The 25,975-nt window shown below is 37.5% G+C and overlaps 1 protein-coding gene across 1 annotated transcript in view; it reads left to right on the top strand.

Moving 5' to 3' along the window:
- The first annotated feature begins 651 nt into the window (after nucleotides 1-651).
- Nucleotides 652-25,975, top strand: part of srpra (SRP receptor subunit alpha) — a 33,504-nt gene continuing 8,180 nt past the window's right edge. The window contains exons 1-12 of the mRNA XM_039764088.1: nucleotides 652-757; nucleotides 915-1,072; nucleotides 4,338-4,421; nucleotides 5,766-5,926; nucleotides 8,235-8,383; nucleotides 8,816-8,987; nucleotides 9,916-10,063; nucleotides 14,079-14,179; nucleotides 14,265-14,383; nucleotides 17,885-17,971; nucleotides 18,143-18,315; nucleotides 25,367-25,580. Of these exons, the coding sequence (XP_039620022.1) occupies nucleotides 956-1,072; nucleotides 4,338-4,421; nucleotides 5,766-5,926; nucleotides 8,235-8,383; nucleotides 8,816-8,987; nucleotides 9,916-10,063; nucleotides 14,079-14,179; nucleotides 14,265-14,383; nucleotides 17,885-17,971; nucleotides 18,143-18,315; nucleotides 25,367-25,580 (1,525 nt within the window). The 5' untranslated portion in view covers nucleotides 652-757; nucleotides 915-955. The remainder of the gene's footprint in view (nucleotides 758-914; nucleotides 1,073-4,337; nucleotides 4,422-5,765; nucleotides 5,927-8,234; nucleotides 8,384-8,815; nucleotides 8,988-9,915; nucleotides 10,064-14,078; nucleotides 14,180-14,264; nucleotides 14,384-17,884; nucleotides 17,972-18,142; nucleotides 18,316-25,366; nucleotides 25,581-25,975) is intronic.

Raw genomic sequence — 25,975 nt, forward strand, 5'->3', positions numbered from 1 at the left:
TTCCCATCCTTGACATGAACCTGTGACCTTGTACTGATACACAGGGCCGCTTTGAAGGAAAATTCGATGAGAGCATGTTAAGTCTAGACTGACCAGCTTTTCATGGTTCCAAAAACCTAACTCAAGTTACTATTTTAGCGAATGGCATAGATGCAAATTAGATCGAAGAGCGGAGAGTGGTCCCTGGTGTGTATACAGTAGCTCTACTGGGAGTATCGTGCGCATTGTAAAACTGTGCATTGCATTAAAAAAGTTGATGAGAAAACCTCTTCGCGTTTCGGCCGGTTCGGACATTTTGTTGTATTCCTTGACATAATGCAAATAAACGTGACTCTCCCATAAAAAAAACAGGACGTCTGGTCACTCTCCCATAAAAAAACAGGACGTCTGGTCAGTCTCTTCATTCTTGTAACCCAGGGAACTCCCTTACTTTGCATCAGCAGGGCATGGTTGTTATAACACCCAGTGCAAGACGTTTATTTTTAAGTATATGACAATATTAATCAAATTCGAGTAAAAGAAGAATGAGTGTCATTTTTTCAGGTTAACTCTATTTGTCAGATATGTGGCTTGAATCTGGAGGCTTATGGCACGGTTCATCACGTGACTGGGACACATTACTGTCTTACGCTAGGGTGACGTAACCGAAAGAGGGCGTGTTACTGAACGTAAACCGGCCTTCATCACATGACAAGGGGAAGAAAATGTCATTTCCTGCGGTGACGTGTCAATCAGAAGGTAGCGGCGCAAGCATAAGGTAGAGTTCTTCATGTTGTATTCTGTTGATCAGTTTATTTATGGTTTTATTTCGACAATAAACAGGCAACGAACTACTTCAGTGTAACTTTATTCATGTTAAGGAACCTGTGGTACCTAATTATATTCTATTACATTTTTCCGTTTATATTTTACAGTGTGGTCGCATCAGCATTTGTAATAGTGCAGTAACGGAACGATGTTAGACTTCTTCACCATTTTTAGCAAGGGAGGCATTGTACTGTGGTACTTCCAAGGGGTGAGCGAGTCCTTCACTGGCCCTGTCAATGCGCTCATTCGCACCTTCATCCTTCAGGTACTGAACATGGGAAACATTTGGAGTGGGCAACAGTTTGGCGTCACGTTAACGGTCTTTGACGTAATTGCTCATTTGCTTTACTATATCCGTTGACTCATGAACCTTTGGGTATATCAATGCAATCGCTATTTAATAAGATCTTGATTTGTGTCTGGTATTTTAAAAGTTCGGCCTTATGTATTGCATATCCTGGAACCTTGGTTGCGTAGTAGTGCTGTGTAATTATTTTAATTATACATTGCCTCATAGTTTTGAATACTCTAATGTACTGTTTTTCTAATAATTGCAATTTTTAGGGAGCGTAATCCTTTTAAACAAAGTTTCTTGGGCTCTTCTTCACTATGAAGTGAACTATATACTGTACAAATATTTAATGTATTCAATATAATATATTGTATTGCTTATTTTGGGATACAGGCTGATAGTCCACATTGTGTACTGCATTTGTAAGAGGTTTAATAAAATACGAATTTTAGGTCACAGAGTATTTAGAAGAGGGCTATATACATGTAATTAATTCATTATTTATAATTGCATTGCAATCCGCTTTGTTTTTAATACAGTTTAAGTCTGACAGACTGTAAGCAAATGAACAGTATAACATTTTGGTGTTTTTACATGCAAAATGTTTTTTTTTAACAAATTATTGCATTGTTTACAGCATTTCTATTTCCTTATAATTTACATAATAAAGACATAAATTCAGACTTGTACAGTCCATTTCTTTCCTTATTTTCTGCATGAATTTATATCCTATACAGACTATATAAATGTCTTTATTGCTACTATGTTATGTGCTAAGAAGTGTGTGTATACCCATCCACAGAATGCTTTAGCCTTGCCCTTGCAACATAAAGTCAAGCACCGTGACAAGGACCAGATGTTAATATTTTTTTTTACTCTGAGACAAGAAATACAGTAGATATCATTTGTATCGCATTAAAATAACAATTGATAGGCCAAACTTATATTCTGTAACTTTCTCTTCATCACTTTTTAATTTTTTTTCTTTACCATACTACCATATTGGAGTAATTCTAAGTATAAAACTGCAGTGACATACAGTACTGCATGTTTCCTAAGTGGTAATAATGACTAAGATATATATTGTAGATTTGAGTGCTTATGTCCGTAGCAGAATACTTGGTTAAGGCATAATTTTCACATCCATGTTGTACAAAGTATTCAGTTTTTTCACAATAAGGTAGAAGTTTTGAGGAAGAAAATAATTGAAATGTTTTATGTTATACATCTTGTAACTTTTATGTGCTAAATTGTAATGGCAATATTGGGTAATAGTATAATGGTAATTATTCATGTTTTCTCAAATAGTGAGTCTTTATCAAAGTTGTTTGCAGATTGATTTTAAATTTGTTTTACCGTGATCTATCTTGCAGCAATACCGGACTTCCATTTCAGTTTTTAATGCACTTGTTAATTCTAATAATTGCCCTTTGCAACAGTCTACTATACCATATCACTTATATAAAGAATTATGTATTATTATTAAAATATATATCTCTCTCCAATCCATCCATTATCCAACCTGCTCTATCCTAACTACAGGATCACGAGGGTCTGCTGGAGCCAATCCCAGCCAGTACAGGGCGCAAGGCAGGAAACAAACCCTGGGCAGGGTACCAGCCCACCGCAGGGTACAAACACACACACCATACACCAAGCACACACTAGGGACAATTTAGGATTGTCAATGCACCTAACATGCATGTCTTTGGACTGTGAGGAAACCAGAGTACATGGAGGAAACTCATGCAGACATGCGGAGAACATGCAAATGCCATGCAGGGTGGACCAGGGAAGCGAACCCAGGTCTTGCAGTTAGGAGACCTGGGTTCGCTCTAATATATATATATAATATATATATATATATATATATATATATATATATATATATATAGACCTTAAACATGATACTTTGTGCCAGGAGATTGACTCAGGACTGTCTCACGATGACGTAGAACATGAGATTCTTGCAAGACATGCCCTACTTACAAATAAATAAGAGCAAGGGCAGCTGCACACTCAGTCGTGTTTTGGCTTCAAGCACACACAGATCCAGGGCTCTCAGCGCATATAAAGCATATAAGGACAATACGTTATAAATGAAATGTCGACAACTAAGCGAAGAAGAAAGCAGCACGGAGAAAAGGGACTCAAAAGCATTGGAAGGACAAAAAAGAAAAAGAATAATCTAGGTGAAAATCAGAAAGTATAAAAAAAGAAAGTAAAGATTGCAGGAGCGCAAAAAAACGGAAATTATTAATCGAAAAAGGGAAAATAATCACCACGGACCAGGTGTCATTGAAACAAAAGCAGGACAAAGTGAGGTCAGAAATAAAAGACAGAGTAGAAAACAAAGTAAAACACCATAAAAAGGTTAAAAAACAAGGGGACCAAATACATGCAGAGCAGGTTAGACATAATGAAAACTGGAATTCAAAAGACTCCAAAAAAACATAGGCGCGAAACACATGCAGAGCAGGATACAGAATATGAAAGCAGCAAACAACGACAGAAAGAAAGTAAACATCGCATTAGAGCAAAAAAAGAGAAATTATTACTCCGATAAATAACGAAAAGGTGAATAGAGATCGAAAATATGGACATAGGTGATATGTCAGAAGTATGTAAATATTGTAAGGCTTTGAAGTTTAAGTCAAGAGAATTTCAAAAACGTGGTTTATTTCATATGCATTTATTGGTTACTTTGCAAAAAAAAAAAAAAAAATATTAACTGGTGATGCTGTAGATAATTTTGTCTGTGCTTAATTTCCAAACCAAGAAACCTATCCTGAATTATGGTATAAAGTCATTAAACACACGTCTCACTGACCTCATTAAAAAGATTCAGCATGTTGGGACTCAAAAGATTTCAAATATTGTTTTTACAGAAGTTCTGAAATAAAAGTGAAACTAAAGAAATAGCAACAATTCAAAGAAAATAAAAATATTAAAAGTGTGTATCTGGAAAACCAAAACGGGGATTGGTGAGCGAAGCGAGTAATTGTGTGTGTGTGTGTGTATGTATATACTGTAATGTGTTTTCTGAAAACTATTTTTGGTGCCCAACAGAACTCCTTCCATTCCAGCATATTAATAGTATAAGATCATCTGTTTGTATTATTATTGTTGTATAGCATTTTGGATAGGTTTGTAATTTATGTTTGCAATTCTTGTTTTATATAGTGTATTTTTTAAGAGCTGGTATATATATAATTTTTTTTTATTGTGTTCACTTTAGGAGCGCAGTGGAAATGACCCTTTCACTTACAATTCTCTGAATCTGAAGTATAAACTAGATAATGAGTTTGAGCTTGTGTTTGTGGTGAGTAAATTGTACTTAATGAACTAGGTATTGTACAGACTAAATTTATATGTCAGTGTTTAAAATGTTATTTAGAACAGTGCTTGTCAATATGAGCATTTTTTTGGTTAGTGATTACTTGCCCATTTCCACAACTAGAGTGAAATTGTTTACTGTACTGGACAGTTATTTTAAGCCATTAGAAATAATTTGTGTGACATGGCCCAGATGTGGGTCACCGGATGCTTTAGATCAGTAGTTGTTAACCTTTCTGTCCTTGGGCCCCATTTTTATTCTTGTTCAAAGATTAACCCTTTTTAAACAATAATTTTTATTTAAGTTTGCCATCATTTTCCCCTGGATGGCGCACTTTTAACACATAACAGTAAATACATATTTGGTATTTAAATACAAAGTAATGACTGACACAAGACTGATTAATGTTCGGTTAAATTTAGTGTCCTTAAATTAATTGGCTTAATGGGAAACTTGGGCTTGTGTGGTTTTCAAGTGTATTTAAATCTAGGGGTAAGTGAAAAGAGTTTAGTTCTGAGGTCCAACAACAGACCAATGATTGCCTCTCCAGAAGTGGGTATTTTGCTGTACAGTTTTATGCACCCTTTGATTCAGCTTGTTTACATGAGATATAGAGGATGGGGACGTCCAAGAGCAGTTTTTAGTTAGTGCTCACTTACCCACAACTTCCTTTTCTTCTTCTTAAGTGGTGTCAACTCCTCAAGAAGACAAATGAAAGGACACTAAGTTTATAGTATTAATCATTCCTTTATCAGTTATTTCTGAGTGGAGTACTGTGCATATTGAATCTATTATGTACTCTGTTTTTAAATGCTTAGATATGTATTTACTAGTATTTGTTAAGGTGTGTCATTCAGGGTAAAAATGTTGGAACGTTTATATAAAAATCACCAATAATAATGGGACAGAAACGTTGAGAACCATTGTTTTAGAACATGTTCCTCAGCAAATGTTATGCAGAGCACAAATAACAGTAATAAAGATTAGTCATTTTAGGGCTACTAGTTTTTTTAGGACAACTTATCTTTAACCAAAAGATTCATTTTTTTTATTGTGTACATGTGTAAACATTTTCATGCTGCTTGTTTTTTTTTTATACATATATTGATTATGCTAATGATTTGTTAACAGTAAATTGGATTATAATTATCTTGTTGTGTATTTTTTTTTTTTTTTGCTATGTTGTATATTAAAGTATTTTCACTGTGCCTTTAGCTGAATGTAATTTAATATAAATAAACTTCATCAACATTTGTGCTGATTACTCTGAAACTGTTAAGGTCAAACACCTGCTAATATTAATTTTCTTTTAAACATTTATTATTGTAGGTGGGGTTCCAGAAAATACTGACGCTGACTTATGTTGATAAGTTTATAGATGATGTACAGCTCCGGTTTCGGGATCTTTACAAAAACCAGCTTGAGCAAAAAGGAGCACTGAAACTGCTTGACAACTTTGATTTTAAAGATGACTTCCTACGGCTTCTACAGTAAAGTGTCTTTTTGTTTTAAATTATACTACGCAAATAAAGTAGGCCTTTTTTTAGATATTTGTATGTTTTGTAATTTGAAATTTTGATAGTTAAGGCATTGTTATTGATGTTGATGAGATAATCAAGAAACAAGGATTCCAAGATGGGGTAATAGTATAACACAACAAGCATATTCAATATATACAGTGGGATGCAAAAGTTTGGGCTACCTTGTTAATAGTCATTATTTTCCTGTATAAATCGTTGGTTGTTACGATAAAAAATGTCAGTTAAATATATCATATAGGAGACACACACAGTGATATTTGAGAAGTGAAATGAAGTTTATTGGATTTACAGAAAGTGTGCAATAATTGTTCAAACAAAATCAGGCAGGTGCATAAATTTGGGCACCGTTATCATTTTATTGATTCCAAAACTTTTAGAACTAATTATTGGAACTAAAATTGGCTTGGTAAGCTCAGTGACCCCTGACCTACATACACAGGTGAATCCTATAATGAGAAAGAGTATATATAGGGGGCCAATTGTAAGTTTCCCTCCTCCTTTAATTTTCTCTGAAGAGTAGCAACATGGGGGTCACAAAACAACTCTCAAATGACCTGAAGACAAAGATTGTTCACCATCATGGTTTAGGGAAGGATACAGATAGCTGTCCCAGAGATTTAAGCTGTCTGTTTCCACAGTTAGGAACATATTGAGGAAATGGAAGACCACAGGCTCAGTTCAAGTTAAGGCTCGAAGTGGCAGACCAAGAAAGACTTCGGATAGACAGAAGCAACGAATGGTGAGAACAGTCAGAGTCAACCCACAGACCAGCACCAAAGACCTACAACATCATCTTGCAGCAGATGGAGTCACTGTGCATCGTTCAACCATTCGGCGCACTTTACACAAGGAGATGCTGTATGCGAGAGTGATGCAGAGGAAGCCTTTTCTCCGCTCACAGCACAAACAGAGCCGCTTGAGGTATGCTCAAGCACATTTGGACAAGCCAGCTTCATTTTGGAATAAGGTGCTGTGGACTGATGAAACTAAAAATGAGTTATTTGGGCATAACAAGGGGCGTTATGCATGGAGGAAAAAGAACACAGCATTCCAAGAAAAGCACCTGCTACCTACAGTAAAATATGGTGGTGGTTCCATCATGCTGTGGGGCTGTGTGGCCAGTGCAGCGACTGGGAATCTTGTCAAAGTTGACGGACGCATGGATTCCACTCAGTATCGGCAGATTCTGGAGACCAATGTCCAGGAATTGGTGACAAAGCTGAAGCTGCGCCGGGGCTGGATCTTTCAACAAGACAACGACCTGAAACACTGCTCAAAATCCACTAAGGCATTCATGCAGAGGAACAAGTACAACGTTCTGAAATGGCCATCTCAGTCCCCAGACCTGAATATAATTGAAAATCTGTGGTGTGAGTTAAAGAGAGCTGTCCATGCTCGGAAGCCATCAAACCTGAATAAACTAGAGATGTTTTGTAAAGAGGAATGGTCCAAAATACCTTCAACCACAGTCCAGACTCTCATTGGAACCTGCAGGAAGCGTTTAGAGGCTGCAATTTCTGCAAAAGGCGGATCTACTAAATATTGATTTCATTTCTTTTTGTGGTGTCCAAATTTATGCACCTGCCTGATTTTGTTTGAGCAATTATTGTACACTTTCTGTAAATCCAATAAACTTCATTTCACTTCTCAAATATCACTGTGTGTGTCTCCTATATGATATATTTAACTGACATTTTTTAGATAGATAGATAATCGTAACAACCAACGATTTATACAGGAAAATAATGACTATTAACAAGGTTGCCCAAACTTTTGCATCCCACTGTATCTGCAAGACAATGAACACAATATTGCAGTTTAAGATATCTTTGTTGTAAATTGTATTTTAAAATTTAGTGAAAAGACTTTTTTTCTCTCTCTGTACTTTTGGTGCCTAAACACATTTTCTCGGGGGTGAAGTGTGTTATAGTTAATTTCCAAAGCATCAACGTATTGAAAGAGCTGTATGTTTTCTATGCTGGAAGGAAGAATTTGGTATGGCTTTGAAAATAATGGGCTGCTGAATATCTCCAGGTAACTGCCAAAAGATGAATAGATGCAGCTCTGCGGCCAAAATATGTAAACTTTAAAAGGTTAGAAGTATGCCAGAGTATTGTGAGACATGCTGTTTAGTGTTCAATTTCTATCAAATAAAAGATTTATATTGAGCATTTTAAAAATGTGCTTGTGTTGGGTAAGTTATTTATTTATTTATTTTTTAAGCCTGTGTTAGCATACATTTCCTTTCTCCCCACAGAAAGGCGGAGCAAAGCAGCAAAGCTCGTGCTCCGACTTCAATGAAAACCTATGAAGAGTCAAAGAAGTACCAGAACACTGTTAAATCTATGATTGAAACAAAAGGGTCTGATACGGGAAGTAAGAAGAGCAAAAATGGGAAAAAGAAAGGTGAGTAACGGACAAAAAAACTTTAAAGAGCCAGTAAAAATGGAAACTGGTAAGCTATTTAGCTCTCTGTAGTTTAAAAAAAAAAAAAAAAAAAAGATTTAGGAGGTAGTGGCTTGATAAGAATGGAGAAGAATTTATTTAATAAACTTTTTTTGCTGTCGTCTTAATACAATTGTAAATAATAAATTGTTAAAATGAGTAAGTCCTTTAAAAAGTAATACTCTTAAAAGGAATCCAGTAAAAATTGTTTAGATTACTGGCAACTTCCATCTCGTCATTTGTGATGTGTTGGTCGTAAATTAGTATGACATTTTTCATTCTGACAGTTTGAGCTTAGTACAGGTCTATTTTTCCACTTTGGAAGTGTATTTTTGCAGACATTAATTCCTGTAAGAAAAATACCTCTTTTATGATTCTTATTTTTGACTTAAGCATCAGAAACTGGTGGAGACTCTGCTAAAGCAGTAGCACAATCAGTATCAAATAAGAGCAGTTCGCATAAGAGTGGAGGAGACGTAAAAGATACACTGAGTGCTGAAGAAATACAAAAAAATAGAGAAGAATTCTTTCGCAAGCGTAATAAAGGAGTTGGAGAGAAACCAAGGTAGGCTGATTAGCGGGATACTTAGCAATTTATTTCATTCTTCTTTTTCTGTCATAAATAAATATCCCTTCCAAATGTTTTCTGTGTATCCACTCAAATTTTGAGCAAAATGTCTGTAAGCAAATGTACACAGTTTTTGTTAATGTTTCAGATTATAGCATTTTCTCTCCATTATGCTTTCTAAATCAGTTTTCAATGCAGTTTCTGACTATTCTTTGTTTTCCATGTAGAGAAAAGCTAGGTTTATACTGTGCTTATAGACTTTTAAATTTGCTTTGGGTTATTTGACAAAAATATACTCAGGTAGAAAAATTATTAATTAGTGGCTTTTGCAATAAATTTCTCAATCTCTTCTATGAAATATTATAACTGGTTGGTGTGTTTTTTTGTTTTGTTTTTTAAATGTAGGGGTTTGGGCAGAATAGATAAGCTGATGTTTTTGCTCTTAAATTGCAAACCCAAATTTGGCATCTCATCAGTAATTCTTTATACCAAAATTAATATCTTGCATCGTTAAATGGCATGTTAGATTATAATACAGTGTGCAATGTATCAGATGTAATTGAATAGCACAATATTAAAAATGCAGAAAACTGAAAATGCACTACTGGTACACAACAGCAGCCTTTGAAAGCGTACCTAATAAAGTTTATACAGCAAGTGTCAAAAGGAAAATTTAACAATCCAGTGTACTGTAGGAAGTATAAAGTTATAAAAAAGGTAAACAACAATAGTGATGGACAAAGTAAGATGAAGTAACAAGGCACAGTTACAAAATTAAATAATCATACAGGGTATTGACAATTGGAACAAGTTAAACCAAGAAATTCAAAGTAGAGTTTAAGGTTATGTAAATGTTGTTGTGAACTGAAAATTAAATGCACAAAGCAGGAAGAAGTTAAAAGTATGTTTTGTTTTTCATTAACAGCAAATCTCCCAAGCCTGACAAAAAGAAGGGAAAAGAGAATCGCATTTGGGAACTGGGTGGTAACAGTACCAAAGATCTAGATTACAGCCAGAGTTTAAATGGAGGACAAAGCCCTGTGGATCAATCTAAAGAAGATGTGGCTGAGCTGGTACGGTGAGAATAAGGAATGCCCATAAAAAAGTTTGCCAGTGTATTTGACTGTTATCCACTCATTTTTATATGCAAAGTCTGGCTTGTAGTCCAGTCGAAGAGCTGCCAAATACTCTCAGGATAACCTGAATCAGTTGAGGAAACGATCAGACACTGTGCTTGAATATTCCTTAGATGTTTTGGTCCCTGCTGACTTGATAGCATCAAGCTGTGGGCCTCCTCATCTTAAAGGTGTGTTACCTTGGCACAGTCCAGGCCACTGATAAATAACTGTGAGTTATGTGCAACTAGCTTGACTAGCACATCACGATGCAAGGATAAAATAAGATTTTGACTTTTGTATAGGTATACCACCAGTCTAAGAATAGGAAATAATGACACTATAAGTAGTGTATGCCTGCATGCATGTGTCTTCAGCTAATGGGTGTTTCCTATCTTGTACCTAATGCAGCAATGACTGACTACCACTCTGAACCTACAGATTTAAACTATGATTGACAAATTATGAGAAACTGCAGTAAACCGGAAAATACAAAAAAAGTATTTGTGTTATGAATCAGGCACTAATTGCTAATTTGTTGCAATTTAAAATGAAAGTGTCACTTTGATCTTGTTGACTATCTATCTATCTATCTATCTATCTATCTATCTATCTATTCTTGAAATGCAGATCGGTACAGTAATCAGTCAAAATGCTGAAGCTGTATTATTAGTTTGGTGGCTTTAACGGGATTCGATCCTTACTTTTAATTGTTATTTAGCGTATCCTGCCCTAATTCAGAGTGTTTATCAGAAATGTAGTAATTTACTTCATGACATACAAATACATAATACAAAACAAGAATAGTTGCATCAGATATTTATGTTTGAATCCCCAGCAAAAACTCTTCTGTTGAGATGTATACTATCTTTCACATTACTTACATGTATTAAGGAAAAGGAATGTGTAGGTTTATAGGTCATTGTTGTGTAAATCAGCAGTCCTCAACCACTGGTCCATGGATCATTTAGTGTCGGGCTGCACAGAGAATAAAAAAGGTTTTTATTTTTATTTGCATTTTATTGACTATCGGAGTCTGCTGTTTTATTTTGAAAAATGAGCAGATCATCTCAGTACAACAGTTCTGTTCTGTTGTTTATGTACTTTGACAGGCACTGTAGTTGAAGTAGGAGGGGCGGCATCAAGTAAAGTTTGGATGTGCGTGCAGATTTATTTTTTTTTTTGTGGTGTACAATAAACCGTTGATAACTTTCAACAACTGTGACCAGTTGTCATTTAGCAGCCTCCCCATTACTTCCATCTGTGCCTCTTTCCCACACTTGTCTCTTACACCGTTTTGATGCCTGATCAATTAAGCCCACAAACCAACCCTACATAAAATGAGTAAAAAAAAGCAAAACATCTTTGGAGATCGCCACAAAAGAAAAACGCTGCTTCTGTTTCCAACATTGTGACTTTGTGAAGCAGGGTTTTCTGCAATAATAGCAACTAAAAAGAAATTATGGAGTAGACTGGGCATCATGAAAACGCTTCAGGTGTCATTGTCTCCCATGACTATCTGAGATGGGACCATCTCGTTTCATGGAAACAAGCTTGGGGCTCCTCCTGATTCTGTGTTATATTGAGTTGTATTTACTATGCACTTGCAATGTCCAGTCTGTGGAAAATTTGTCTTACATGAAACTGGTCCGTGGTGCAAAAAGGTTGGTGACTGCTGGTTTACATAATATAGTGAAATTCTTACTTGCATATGCTAACACATTGCCGTTCACTGGTCCCATAGTGATTTTTCACAGTAGGTTTACCAAGAGTCCCATAGCTCTCAAAATACAAGATTATTAATACCTCTGTCGGATTTAGTACTACACCACACACTTAAGTAGTTACTTGAGTTCATGCCCAGTTTTTAAATTGTGTGGCTAGAAGAATACAGTATATGAATTAGTAAGCCTGGCACATTTTTAGAGTCAAAAAAGCTGCTGAATTTCATAATCTTTACAACAGTGATGTGATGAATATGGCAGTTCTACTGTCATTGTACTGAAAGTATAGAAGAGTTAGAGAATGAATAATCCTGGTTCCTTCTTTATCCTGATGATGTTGTTGCAATAGTCTGTGGGCCCTTATGACAAAAATGGCATCCTGATTGATGGATCGAAAAGGTGACTCATTCATCTGTAAAGAAGATTTTAGAAACTATTGAGAGGCATAAGGATGTGACTGTTTTCTGCGTTTTGCATGGGGGTTGTGTTAGTATATCTGGAGTGTAACAGTGCTGTGCCAGTCTTTAATGCTAAATGCAGTTTCAGTGGTCATGAGCAAATGGTCGAAAACCTTGTTGCATATTCGCTGTTTTGCCATACTTTGAATGTACAAAGAAGCCATTGTATTAAGTTTCATGTGCAATAGCAAGGGCAAATTCCTTTTCTTAACAGCGTTTCAAAATGGTTCTACCAAGTACAAACATCTGCAGAATTATATTTGTGTATTGACATAACTCTGACAAATGTTTCAATTCAGTTTAAATGTCCTGTCATTGTGGAGCATGACCCAGCTAGCATAGGGTGCAAGGCAGGAACAAACCCTAGACAGGGCATCGGTCTTTCAGAGGGTGAACACCCACACACCAAACCCACACTAGGGCCAATTTAGCAATGCCAGTTCATGTAATCTTGCATGTCTTTGGACTGTGGGAGGAAACCCATGCAGACACAGGAAGAACCCAGGACATGAACCCTGGTTTCCTTACTGTGAGGCTGCAGCACTACAACTGCACCACCTTTCTGCCCAAATTTAAACATGACAACAGTAATCTGTATTGTACTACAATACTTGATTTTGTTTTTTCTTTTTTTCATAGGGCAATTGTTGTAAATGCTATTTCATTTCAACCTCTACTGGGGTGGGCTGGCGCCCTGCCCGGGGTTTGTTTCCTGCCTTGCGCTCAGTATTGGCTGAGATTGACTCCAGCAGACCCCTGTGACCCTGTAGTTAGGATATAGCGGGTTGGATGATGGATGGATTTCAACCTCTACTCTGGTAATGCTGAAAGCTACAGTGAACTGATACACTCAACTTACCAAAATGTTCCACATTTGTTGAAGATTCTGCAGTTATGGTAGCATGCGTAGTTGCCTTCCGCCTGTCTACACAAAATACAGATTATTCACAGGTTATTTTCATTCTCCCAAAAAGAATGCATTGTTCCATGAAAGGGAGTTTTAAGACGTGGATTTTGTCATGCAAGTACAAATAATAGGTGCAAATATTTCAAACTAGTTTTTCTCCACCATGCACATTTGTTTATTATTTTAAATGTCTTAGTTAGGCCTTCATCCACTTTACAAACATTTTTATTGTGTCTGGGATAAAATGAACCAGAGTCTGTTACAATATAATGAACAAATCAGAGGCCCATAAACTTTACTATTCTCAATGTGTTGTTTATAATGTTTGTGGTATGTATATTTAATGCAGTGTAGTGCAAAATCACGTCTGTAGAGTCCTGTGTTTAAATCCTGACCTACTCACTGACTTTGTAGAGGTTGCCTGCTTCCCCTGTGTGTGGGTGGTACTCCTGGTTCCCAAAAATATGTATGAAATATTAATTACCTAGTCTAGATTAGATTAGCTCCATATGAGCGAGTGTGGGTGAGCCCGTGGGTATGCCCTTTTTGAAGGTCTTCCTCCTCATCCGTGATTTGTCCCTGTTTTGCGCTTAGTGCCACTGGGATTGGTTCCAAGAATTTGATCTTAAGTATGCAGAGTTATGGCTGGGTAAACGTTAATATGCATAATCTTTCTAAATCGCCTGAAACATTTTTAGGCTTGTTTTAAGTAAACTTCATGTGATTACAATCTGGAATAAGTCTGAGACTCATTCGTGCAAATCCTCTTGTATGTAGGAAAGAGACAACATTCAGAGTGATAAACCCTTCTGTTTGCTTTCTCGGTTTCCCTTTCAGTTGTAAACATCTTGCCTAACTTTGTTCTTCTGATTTTTATATTTAAGAGTAAATTGGTTGGCCGAATGAAGGGAGAGCTTCGTTCAGTGGACTATGAGAGCAGTGAAGATGAAGAAGTAGCTGAGGTACCAGACCATAGTAAAGCCAGGTATGTTTCTGTTTCTTACCAGATGTTGAGCATTTTCAGAGTATAGAATGTTAAATATGCAGTATTATCTGTTCCTTGTATTCAGCTCTAAGAAAGGAGGCTTTGGTGGAATGTTGGGCATGCTGAAAGGACTTGTAGGTTCTAAAAGCCTCACAAGAGAAGATATGGAATCAGTCTTGGAGAAAATGTGCACTCATCTTATAGGTATGATAAACTTTCAGAAGTATAATCTTGTAGAGGTCTGTTTGTTTACGTTAATCTGGAAGTATTGCCTAGGCTATAGAAATTAAAATATATGTATGGATATGTGTGTACAAATGAGGATTGAATTGTGAAATTGGAATAGTGGGGAGGAGAATAAGACTGCAGTCATTTTTGCATTTTAACAGAATGTTGCAAAACTTTGGGGATACTCCTAGACCTGTGGTTCAAAATACAGTGTACATCAGAAATAATGGCCATCCCTCTGGTGTACTATGTAATGTGTTCCCATCAACGGTTTAGCCAACTAGACACAGACTCATATTTTGTAAATAACTTTAGGTTTTCATTGGTCAGATCGTGAACAGTAACTTTGGGATGCTTTTGTCATCCTCTTAAGAGTTTTTTCAATCGTGGCATGTTTTCACATTATATTTTTACATCCTATGGAAAATATGGGGAATATGTGCATTCCAGTGGGATATTTCACATGAATGCCCTTCCAATTAGTAGCTTCCAGAGTGGATTCACACTGGGCTTTGTTGGCCCAGTTTGCCAAGTTGTGATACAATGCTGCAAGTTACCTATTTACATTTAACAAATAAAGACCTGCTTAGCAAGAAATAGATTTTTGCAGCCACAGTTTACTTGGAAGGCTGTGATATCCACTTGTAATGCTTTTCTTTTGTGTTTTATTTTCACACAAAAAATATTACCGCAAATCAAGAATGGCCTTGCTTTTATCATATTATCTGAAAGAAAACATACATTAACATTAGTTCACTGAGCAGGCTCTTTTTTCTAAAGCAATTTACAAAAGACAGAAAAATTTCTCCGGAGGACTATTTTGAAACGAGTGTTCTAGGACAAGGTTACAAAATTGATCATTACAAGTGAAGAGCTTTAAACCATACATAACAATGCAAAACTAATTGCAGTAAAATCCCTCTTAACTGGCCTCGCATTAACTGGCCGATGGATTAACCAGCCTGTTAAAATAAAATGCAATTTGTGTTTTTTTTTAATCCCGAGTTCTTCTTTATATTATATGTATGCACTTCCTTCTTTCCTGGAAGGTGAGAGGTATTTTAAAACCAGCAAACAACAAAACAGTGTTTAAATAAAGTGCATTGTATCAAAAGTCTTCCTTAAATAAATAATCCATTAAAATGAGTTAATTAGTGGCTGTTAAAATCCATTAGGTAAAAAACAAGTCCTTTAAAAACAAAGCAAACAAGGTTAAAACAATGGCTGGAAGCGGTCTCTTAAAATCCAAAGCACGGTGCCTTCTTCTTTCTACCTGGCGGCTCCCCTGCTTCTCCCCTCGGGCTTTGCAACAGGGAAGTCTCCCTACCTGCAGGTGCAACTGCCTACCACACTGGTTCAGTAGCGCTCTGATCCCTGGCTACGTCGGGCTCCATCCGGACCGAGACTTGGGTTCTTGGCACAGCGGCCAGGGCGCTCACACTGGGGCTAAGCCAGCCCAAAGCCTCCATGACTGCAGCTGCCTTTCGACGGCCAGTCGTCTTCAATACCGGTCACTCCAGCTCCATGATCGCTCAGCAGGAGCGACCGCTTTCTTCAGCATCACAAATTCCCCGGGAATGATCGGCCACACATATCACACCCCCTCGCTAAGCTGCGAGTGCGGCGATTATTTATTTAAAAAGTATCCTTTTTGATTTGAGTTGTGGACTGGCTACACCACACTGTCCAGTCGTTGTTCGAGAAAAAAAAACCCGTATGCGAAATCGCGGATGAAGCCCTGTGGATATGGTTTCTTCAGGAACGTTGAGGTACAGCATATACCTGAAAATAGGTATGCGTCGGATTAACCGGCCAAAGCGGCCATGGGTCCAGTCCCGAAGGAGGCCGGTAAAGAGGGATTGTACTGTAATGTTTCCTTAGTTGCAAAAACTTATGAAAGCCATTATCAGTTAGATATTCACAGAACAAGAGGTTCTTAAAAAGTTTTTCTAAAGCTCTGAAAATTCCTATAGAAAGACTACTAACTACATTCAAAAAAAGGAAATTTTGCAGATTAAAAGAATTTGATCTGTAAAAAAAATTATTACTGCTTTCAGTATCGAATAGCAGAACATTGCACTTAATATGCTGACTTATTTTGTTTTTGCATGTTAGAAGCGGTAGCTTTTTAAAATTTAAGGGTGCCGGGTGAAGCGGATTCATGACAGGTAGATCTGCATCATTGCTGAGCTTAGTAAGACAATTGACAGAAGCAGAGTTGGAAAATGTGAGGTTTTACTTTCTGTAAACTGTCGACTCTTGCTTATTAAAAAAGAAAATGGGGGGACACCAGCTTCCAATTTTTTTCCCCCAAGTTTTTGGGCATTGAATGTGTTGGCTGCAAGATGTCCTCCTTGGGTTCATACCTATTCTTTGAGAATGAACATCTGCTAGATGTCAGTACACCACGGACAGACTGCTGACTGTAGATGTCTTTGTTGCCTGATGTCACAATGGGTGCACCTCTGCTGACTTCATTCTGCCTTCTTACACTCTAATTCTTCTGTCAGAATAATAGAGAAAGATAGCTTTTCATCCACAGGCTGAACAAGAATTTAGGCTGTTCGAAAACTGCCATCTGTCCTTGTGTAACAGAAGCATTTGAAAAGAATATGCCCATAAAGGAACAGTACGTTCCAGAAGCACTGGACTTGTCAAACATGGTTTTATTACGCTAGAAATAAAAGGATAAAATGAACAAAGAATGAGAGAACAAAAAGAGTATATGAAAAGATGACACACCGTTATTGCGCCTTAGTAGACTCCTTCCACACTGAATTTTAGTCAAATGGCTTGCCCACCACATGGCACCAAATAGTCAGTGTGCCAATAGTGTCTGACTGTCCATCTCTCTTCCTAACCCTAAACTCCATTACTTCAGAATAAATTTTTAAATGACTTAAGAGGTTTGCTTTAGGGGAACACATAGAGGGCTTTTCAATTTTAGGCCAATCCTGATGAGTCTTTGTGGAGTCACTGGGTCAGAGTGTCTTCTGGTGGTTTGGATCACGCTGCTACACTGAGATGTAATATATGCTTACACGGTCAGGCATCTATATCAGACCGATTTCTGACACTTTCTGCCCTTTTTTGAGTTTACCTGCTGCCAAAATGTGTCCTTTATCAAAGCATGTTTTACAACTGGCCATCAGAAACTGTGTCTAATCTGATGCCATTTACTTATATAGCGCTAAATGCCTCCCGTTAAGCCATGTTCAACTCCAGTTACTGTACATCTATTGATGTACCCTCCAAAAGCTTGTATTTGTTTTTGCACCTTATAGATACCATTATTGCTCTTGATAGCCAGGCCATCAGTTAAACTTATACTGTAAATCATTTACGCATTGTGGCCAACACAGAAGAGTGGTAATTGTGAAGACTACAGATTAATTTCTGGCTGTGTTTAAATTTGTGGGCCAGGAAATACATTTTGCTCTGTGCTTTTAATTAGAATGTAGTTTTTATTTCTTGCAGAGAAGAATGTTGCTGCTGAGATTGCCAATCAACTTTGTGAATCTGTGGCCAAAAAACTAGAAGGAAAGGTTATGGGTACCTTCACTAGTAAGTGAAAACTTGAACCTTTAATAATACTATAATTGATATTTTTTTACAGTATAACCAGTTGGTAAACGTGACATATAGGTAGTTAGTAGGTACCTGTTTTAATTAATAAGCACTAATAAGATGAAGGATGAGCTTGTGTCCTAACTAAAACATTTTGTACCTTGCTAGCTGTGAGCTCGACTGTGAAGCAGGCACTTCAGGAGTCGCTTGTACAGATTCTACAGCCAAAGCGACGTGTTGACATCCTACGTGATGTCTTGGATGCACGTTCACAGCATAGGCCTTTTGTTATCACTTTTTGTGGAGTAAATGGAGTCGGCAAGTCTACAAACCTTGCTAAGGTGGGTATGTAGTTAGCGTTCAGTTTAAGACTGGTGTGTGGTATTAAACTTCTTGGTATGTGGATGTGGCACTTGGTGCCACTGCTGTCCCGTGTATAGAAAAGTCATCTCCGATAAAGGAGCATTGGAATGAGATGGGATGGCCAACACAGACTCCCCTATAGAAAACTCAGCAGGGGGCCAGGACTGTGGTTTTATTTTTGACTTTCTCTTACAATTTTAATCTCCTGTGTTGTCAACTGGCCATAGTTTATTAATTAATTAATAGACAGATATTGTTGGTTTCCATTTATGTTTAATCAGTTTCTATATGGTTCTTTATGCATTTTAACAAATTTGCATGTATATGTCTACCAGTTCTGTATTAGTATAATCTATATTTGTGTATTAACTAAGAATTGTTCACAGTACACTTCACCTGCACTCGGTGAAGACTGATATACAAAAATTAGAAGAAAATAAATCTTGTTAACAGCCGGAGTCCAATCAGTTTAATTTTTAGCATCCTTTCTAATGCAAATCCAAAACAGTGAAATGTTAAGCAGTTTTATGTGATGAAATATTTACTGAAGTTTAACTAACATTGATGAGCAATAGAAATAATGACATCAACAGATTTCTTATGAAATAAGCAGTCAAAAAATGTAAAGACAGTAATAATAACAGTAAAATACAACCCCAGCCACCGAGACACAAAATATGCCCTGTTTTAAAAGGTAAAAAGAAAACGGCCTGACCAAAACCAAATTAAACCAAATTAAAATACAAAAAATAGAGGAGAGTGACAGCAACCACCAGTCATTCAGCTCCACAGATGTTGACCCATTGATCCTGCTGCTCAGAGTTATTGGAGAGTATGTTTGAAAAAAAGCCAAGCCTGGGAGGGAGGAGGGGTGCACTCCCAAAACATATGCAACAAAGTACATTTTATTTTTTATTGCTCTTTAATTCATTTTTATCATATGCTGCTGCTGAAGTATGTGAATTTCCCCTTGGGGATTAATAAAGTATCTATCTATCTGTATCTCTTATCTCTATCTGGAATGAAGGAACAATAGGGGATGAGTGGACAGAATCATGGCAATACTGTACTCATTTTGGGAGTAGAATGAGTGTTATGAAGTCCAGCAGTGCGCTTGTGGTTTGTTTAAATTTCCACATTTATCCTGTTATTAATTTCTTCATAAAGAATCCAAACTCTTGTGTGATCAAGAACACTGCTCATATCCTGCTTTACCTCTGGTAGGAGCTACAGTCGTAGTGTGTGTGTTTTAAACATTCTGTACAGTTGTTTTAGCTTTTTGTTTTGTTTACTTTGCCATGTTATGGTGGGAGGTACTGACTTTCTCCACCATAAAAGCCATTTATTAAAAGACATTATTTAAGAAGCCATACCACATGCACTTCAGAACAGGTCATCCACCGGAAGCTAAGCATGCTCAGGCCTGGCCAGTACTTGGATGGGAGACCAACCAAGAAAATGCTTGGGTTGCTTCTGGAAGAGGTGATGGCAAGGTCAGCAGGGAGGCACTTAACCAGTGGTCTGAATGTGGATCCCAGTGCCCCAATGCAGCGACGAGGACACTGTGCTATAAAAATTTTGCCGCTTCAAATGAGAAATAAAACTGAGGTGCCTAACTCTGTGTGGTCACTAAAGATCCCCTGGTCCAAGATGTATCCCGATATCTAGGCAAACTTGCCCACCACAGCATAGTCATTGTGGCCCCCTAATCATCCCCTGTCTTTTATATTGGCTAACTATCTCTGACCCCTTCACCTCCAAACATATAATGTGTGGTGAGCATACCGGTGCAAAATGGCTGCCGCTCATGCGCATTAGTGGTGGTTGAAGTAGCTCGCTACTCGCTGTGCAAAGCTCTTTGAGCAGCAAGAAAAAGTGCTATATAAATGTAACAATTTAATAATAGTAATAATGATATTATTAGAAGGCCTCCTTCAACTGTGCCCTGCAGGTTCTTGCTTAGTAAACCGTGTTTTGGCTTCCTTTTTGCCCTTTAACTGTGAACTCTTTGTTAGAAGAAGAAACATTAGGCCGACTCTGTCATTTGACACTCCTGCATTTCTTGGCATTCTGCACTGATCTGATAAGACAAAAAAAAAAGGCTGTGTAATAGACTGTCCTCCCTCAACTGGACATTTAGGAAGAGAACAGCAGTTTTAGTGAGGATAGGCCCATTAGCCCAAAATAGTTTGCAATACCTGTTCATCTAAAATTGGCAAAGTATCCTCCATCTGAGTTGTGGACAAACATGTCCAAAGTACTACTGTTTACAATATTTATATGGTGAATTCTTTCCACATAGTATCTATGGTTTCCTCTGTGGGGAAAAAAGGGTTACAACAATTCAGTAAAATCTTTATACTTAACCAGTCCCAGAATTCTTCTGTCATGTTTCCTCATACCCTCCATTTGCTTAAACTGAAAAACGGACTCCTTCAGGTTCCCACCACAGCTCATAACCCACTGTCCTGTAGCTCTTCTCCTGGCTTTCTTTAATGCTCTTGTATCTGTTACACGAGTTGAGAAGGGGCCTACACAGTGTGTTGAGTAACTTAATAACCTCTCTTGACTTGTACTCATGGCGTTATCAGCCTTCTGACCTATCTGGATGTGGACGGTGAGGAGTCAGTCCACTGTGATTTGTATGTCTTGCTCTTAATGTGTATATTTAAATTTCCAGGTTCCTATTTTATATTAAAGTATAAATTTTTTGTTTTCTGCATGTGTCGTAATCTAAAAATAACAAAGGTTGTTTCGTAGGCAGGTTGCTTCTTTGTTTCTTTGTTTTGTGTAGAAGGGCACAAATTAAGACATGATATTGTGAGATGAGTTAAATAAGTAAAATATAATTTAGAATTTTAACTATTTTGTTTCATTTTGAGAAATGGATCAGACTGCCAACAGGATTTGTTTTCCCTCTTAATTTGTAATTTCAAATACTAAGAGTGTACCAATCATTTATCTTCTCATGTGTCCATTTCAGTCCCTTACACAAACTCTGAATTTTGTGTATACAGTACTTCTAAACTTTTGGTGGTTTAATTTTGTTTTTTTAAGTATTTTATTGATTTTATTAAAATCAAATAACATTCCATACAAGCAAGTCAAGTTTAACAAAACTAGATTCGAAAAAATCAACACCCACTCTTTAATAACATAACATTCTGAAAGCCAATTGAAACGAGTCTTGACTGATGTGCTAGTCCTTTGAAGGACTCCACCATGTTTGTTTGCACAGAGCTAATTTAAAATTGTTGGTTAATAAAAAACCCATGCCTTTTCAAGTGTGGGAAAACCAAGCAAGAGTGAGTAAATGCCACATAAGGGTTAACTCTGCACAGGGTGCCAGGCCATCCCAGGACCCAACCAAACATACACTAGCAGTGGGTCTAATTTAGAGTCCTTTAAATACACATGTCTTTGGGATAGTGCTGTAACTGGAGCACTCTGAGAAAACCTCTTAAGACAGGAAGATCTTACACATGATACACCAACAATGAAGGGTTGCAGGAGTTGGACCTTGGGTCTGGGGAGTAACAGTATTTACCACTGTACAGTGCATCCGGAAAGTATTCACAGCGCATCACTTTTTCCACATTTTGTTATGTTACAGCCTTATTCCAAAATGGATTAAATTCATTTTTTTCCTCAGAATTCTACACACAACACCCCATAATGACAACGTGAAAAAAGTTTACTTAGATTTTTGCAAATTTATTAAAAGTAAAAAAATCGAGAAAGCACATGTACATAAGTATTCACAGCCTTTGCCATGAAGCTCCAAATTGAGCTCAGGTGCATCCTGTTTCCCCTGATCATCCTTGAGATGTTTCTGCAACTTAATTGGAGTCCACCTGTGATAAATTCAGTTGATTGGACATGATTTGGAAAGGCACACACCTGTCTATATAAGGTCCCACAGTTGACAGTTCATGTCAGAGCACAAACCAAGCATGAAGTCAAAGGAATTCTCTGTAGACCTCCGAGACAGGATTATCTCAAGACACAAATCTGGGGAAGGTTACAGAAAAATTTCTGCTGCTTTGAAGGTCCCAATGAGCACAGTGGCCTCCATCATCCGTAAGTGGAAGAAGTTCAAAACCACCAGGACCCATACTAGAGCTGGCCGGCCATCTAAACTGAGCGATCGGGGGAGAACGGCCTTAGTCAAGGAGGTGACCAAGAACCTGATGACCACTCTGTCAGAGCTCCAGAGGTCCTCTGTGGAGAGAGGAGAACCTTCCAGAAGGACAACCATCTCTGCAGCAATCCACCAATCAGGCCTGTATAGTAGAGTGGCCAGACGGAAGACACTTCTTAGTAAAAGGCACATGGCAGCCCGCCTGGAGTTTGCCAAAAGGCACCTGAAGGACTCTCAGACCATGAGAAACAAAATTCTCTGGTCTGATGAGACAAAGATTGAACTCTTTGGTGTGAATGCCAGGTGTCACGTTTGGAGGAAACCAGGCACCGCTCATCACCAGGCCAATACCATCCCTACAGTGAAGCATGGTGGTGGCAGCAGCATCATGCTGTGGGGATGTTTTTCAGTGGCAGGAACTGGGAGACTAGTCAGGATAAAGGGAAAGATGACTGCAGCAACGTACAGAGACATCCTGGATGAAAACCTGCTCCAGAGTGGCTTCAGGACAACTCTGTTAAAGTCCTTGAGTGGCCCAGACAGAGCCCAGACTTGAATCCGATTGAACATCTCTGGAGAGCTCTTAAAATGGCTGTGCACCGACACTTCCCATCCAACCTGATGGAGCTTGAGAGGTGCTGCAAAGAGGAATGGGCGAAACTGGCCAAGGATAGGTGTGCCAAGCTTGTGGCATCATATTCAAAAAGACTTGAGGCTGTAATTGCTGCCAAAGGTACATCAACAAAGTATTGAGCAAACGCTGCAAATACTTATGTACATGTGATTTGTCAGTTTTTTTTATTTTTAATAAATTTGCAAAAACTTCAAGTAAACTTTTTTCACGTTGTCATTATGGGGTGTTGTGTGTAGAATTCTGAGGAAAAAAAAAGAATTTACTCCATTTTGGAATAAGGCTGTAACATAACAAAATGTGGAAAAAGTGATGCGCTGTGAATACTTTCAGGATGCACTGTATCTCCCTGCTTACCCACCTTTAAATCGCCATTAAATAGATGATTTGTCTGTGGCTTAAGAGTTTTTAGTCAGTGATGTTTATAGCAAATTTTACTTTGTCCAATTTTCTTTCTATTATAAAAGAAAAACCTGAGACAAGACGAGACGAGAATATTTCCAAGAAATTTTTTCAAGTCCTGCAAGATGAGAATTTTGCTATGAGATTTTTTTATTTTTTTTTTTTATATAAAGTCCCACCCTCCTCTCAACCATTTCTGGTTAATGGCCAACGTCTATGGTCTTCTCACCTCTCACTCATGTGAATGCTTTTGACAGATACAGTTCCTGCTCTTTCAGCTCTTATAAATTTTGACGTTTTTCTCACTTAAAGATCCCAGATAAAGAAGACTTATTATGTCCAAATCTTATTGAAGAATTTCATCCCAAAGCGTTATCAACTGAAGAAATGAGTACACGGGCAGTCGTAGCACCGAGAAGTCAAACGAATTAACGCAGAAATTGTCAATTGGTTACATGCCAAATTGGTTAAATGCATATTAATAGACTATGCTGAAACAGTTGGTGGTGATGGTGCGGAAGATGAAAACATCAGCTTACAAATCCCATAGAATATCTACAATCGTTAACACTGTGCGGTCTTCCACTGCCCAAATTACGGTTGAAAGAAGTGCTACATTACCTTTCTTGGATACATCCATCTTCCACAGATAACATTATACAACAAAGGAGATCTTGATGTGCCATTTGTATTAAAACATTAACAGTTTCTTGTTCAAATAGATTTTGCAAAGAAAATTAACAAATCACAGAGGCAAACATTCAAAAAAGTTGGTTTATTTATTGGAGAGAAAGAAACACAATTCACTCACGGGCAGTTATACGTTGCGTTGTCACGATGTAAGTCCAAACACAGAATCTAAATTCAGTGCAATATTGACTAAAATTAAATTCAAAAAATTCATTTTACTGACATTTTACAGTAAAATTGTAAGTTCAAAAAGTATTTGCGTGTTAATTTCAAAGTTAAACAGAACAAAATCGTATAATGCAACGGATATCTCTTAACGCAACATGAAACATAATTTATTTTCAAATTATTATGTTTTACTGTTTTTTAATATGGTTAATTACTCGCTGTAATGTAAAATAGTTCTATACGCATATGTAACAATTCCCATGAAAATAACAATCTGTTTAAATTGCACATCTGCATCCCCATATGCGAGCGGCAGAAACACAAAATGGCTAGCATATAGCACCCACATGGGGGTAGGCGAGTGAAGCGAGCAGGGGGCAAAGCCCCCTAGTTTTTCAAAAAAATGAAAATTGTTCAGTAGAGAAAGAAAAGAATTTTGGCATTGCACACAACAGAAGTGATGCTGGCGATCCAAGAATCTGCAGCTAACAGAACTAATCAGATATGAGCAGATCATGTGTAAAGAGCTTATATGATGAGTAAAGATTATGTAATCGGCCTCTGACTTGGCTGTCATTACCCTGCATCTAATGGCTATGGAAATCTTTGGAAAGCAATATGGTGGCAAAAAAATGCATTTCATGGCTTTTGCTGTTAAAAGTTTGTTTTCTTGACATCAAAATCCCAACCCACCATTCAACTAATGGCATAATGTTTTGTACCTCAGTATCGTCTGATCCTTTCTTGTTAATTTTGAGTTATTCCTCAAAGTCAGTTATTATGTTAATTATTCCAAAAAGTGTTCCTATGATATTGAACATTTAAATAAAATAAATAATACAAATAACAAATAATCCGTTTCAGCTAGGAATACGAATCCAGCTTTCATCTGCTAGTGTGCACACCTTCCAGTATTAATGGTCGGCTGTTAACATGTGCAGTCTTCAGGCTGCTGGCGACATTTCATTTGTCTCTTCTCTTATGTCTGCCATCACAGATCTCTTTTTGGCTTATTGAGAATGGCTTCAGTGTGCTCATTGCAGCTTGTGACACCTTCCGTTCAGGCGCTGTGGAGCAGCTGCGCATCCATCAGCATCGTCTGAGCTCTCTGTACCCCTCTTCAGAAACGGGGGGCCAGTCCAGAGTCCAGCTGTATGAGAAAGGATACGGAAAGGATGCTGCTGGTATCGCCATGGAAGCCATTGCATATGGTAAGTCATTCTGAATCTTCTGTTACTGGCAGTTACTTTCTCTTGTGAGTCACATTTATGTGTACTGTATTTATTTATAAGTTGAAGTCTCCTTATATGTAATATTTAATTTCCCTAATTTCACAGTTTATGGAAGTCTTTTTATGTGTCTTTTAAGGCATTCAGTACTTTGCAGTCATTGGATTATTATTAATTATTGGGGGTATATCCATTAGAAAAGTTCATCTATGACTCGGACAAATCCCAGAGTTTGACTCATTGGAGTGGATGGCAGGGGGCCTCTTCCAGGCACAATGTAGGAACCAACACTGGAGAAGGTGGTAATGTGTGCATTAAATTGAGTAGCATTTCTAAACTGGCCTGGCATGTGCATTAGTGTGCCCTGCGACAGACCA

Source organism: Polypterus senegalus, chromosome 9, assembly GCF_016835505.1.
Source record: "Polypterus senegalus isolate Bchr_013 chromosome 9, ASM1683550v1, whole genome shotgun sequence".
NCBI lineage: Eukaryota > Metazoa > Chordata > Cladistia > Polypteriformes > Polypteridae > Polypterus > Polypterus senegalus.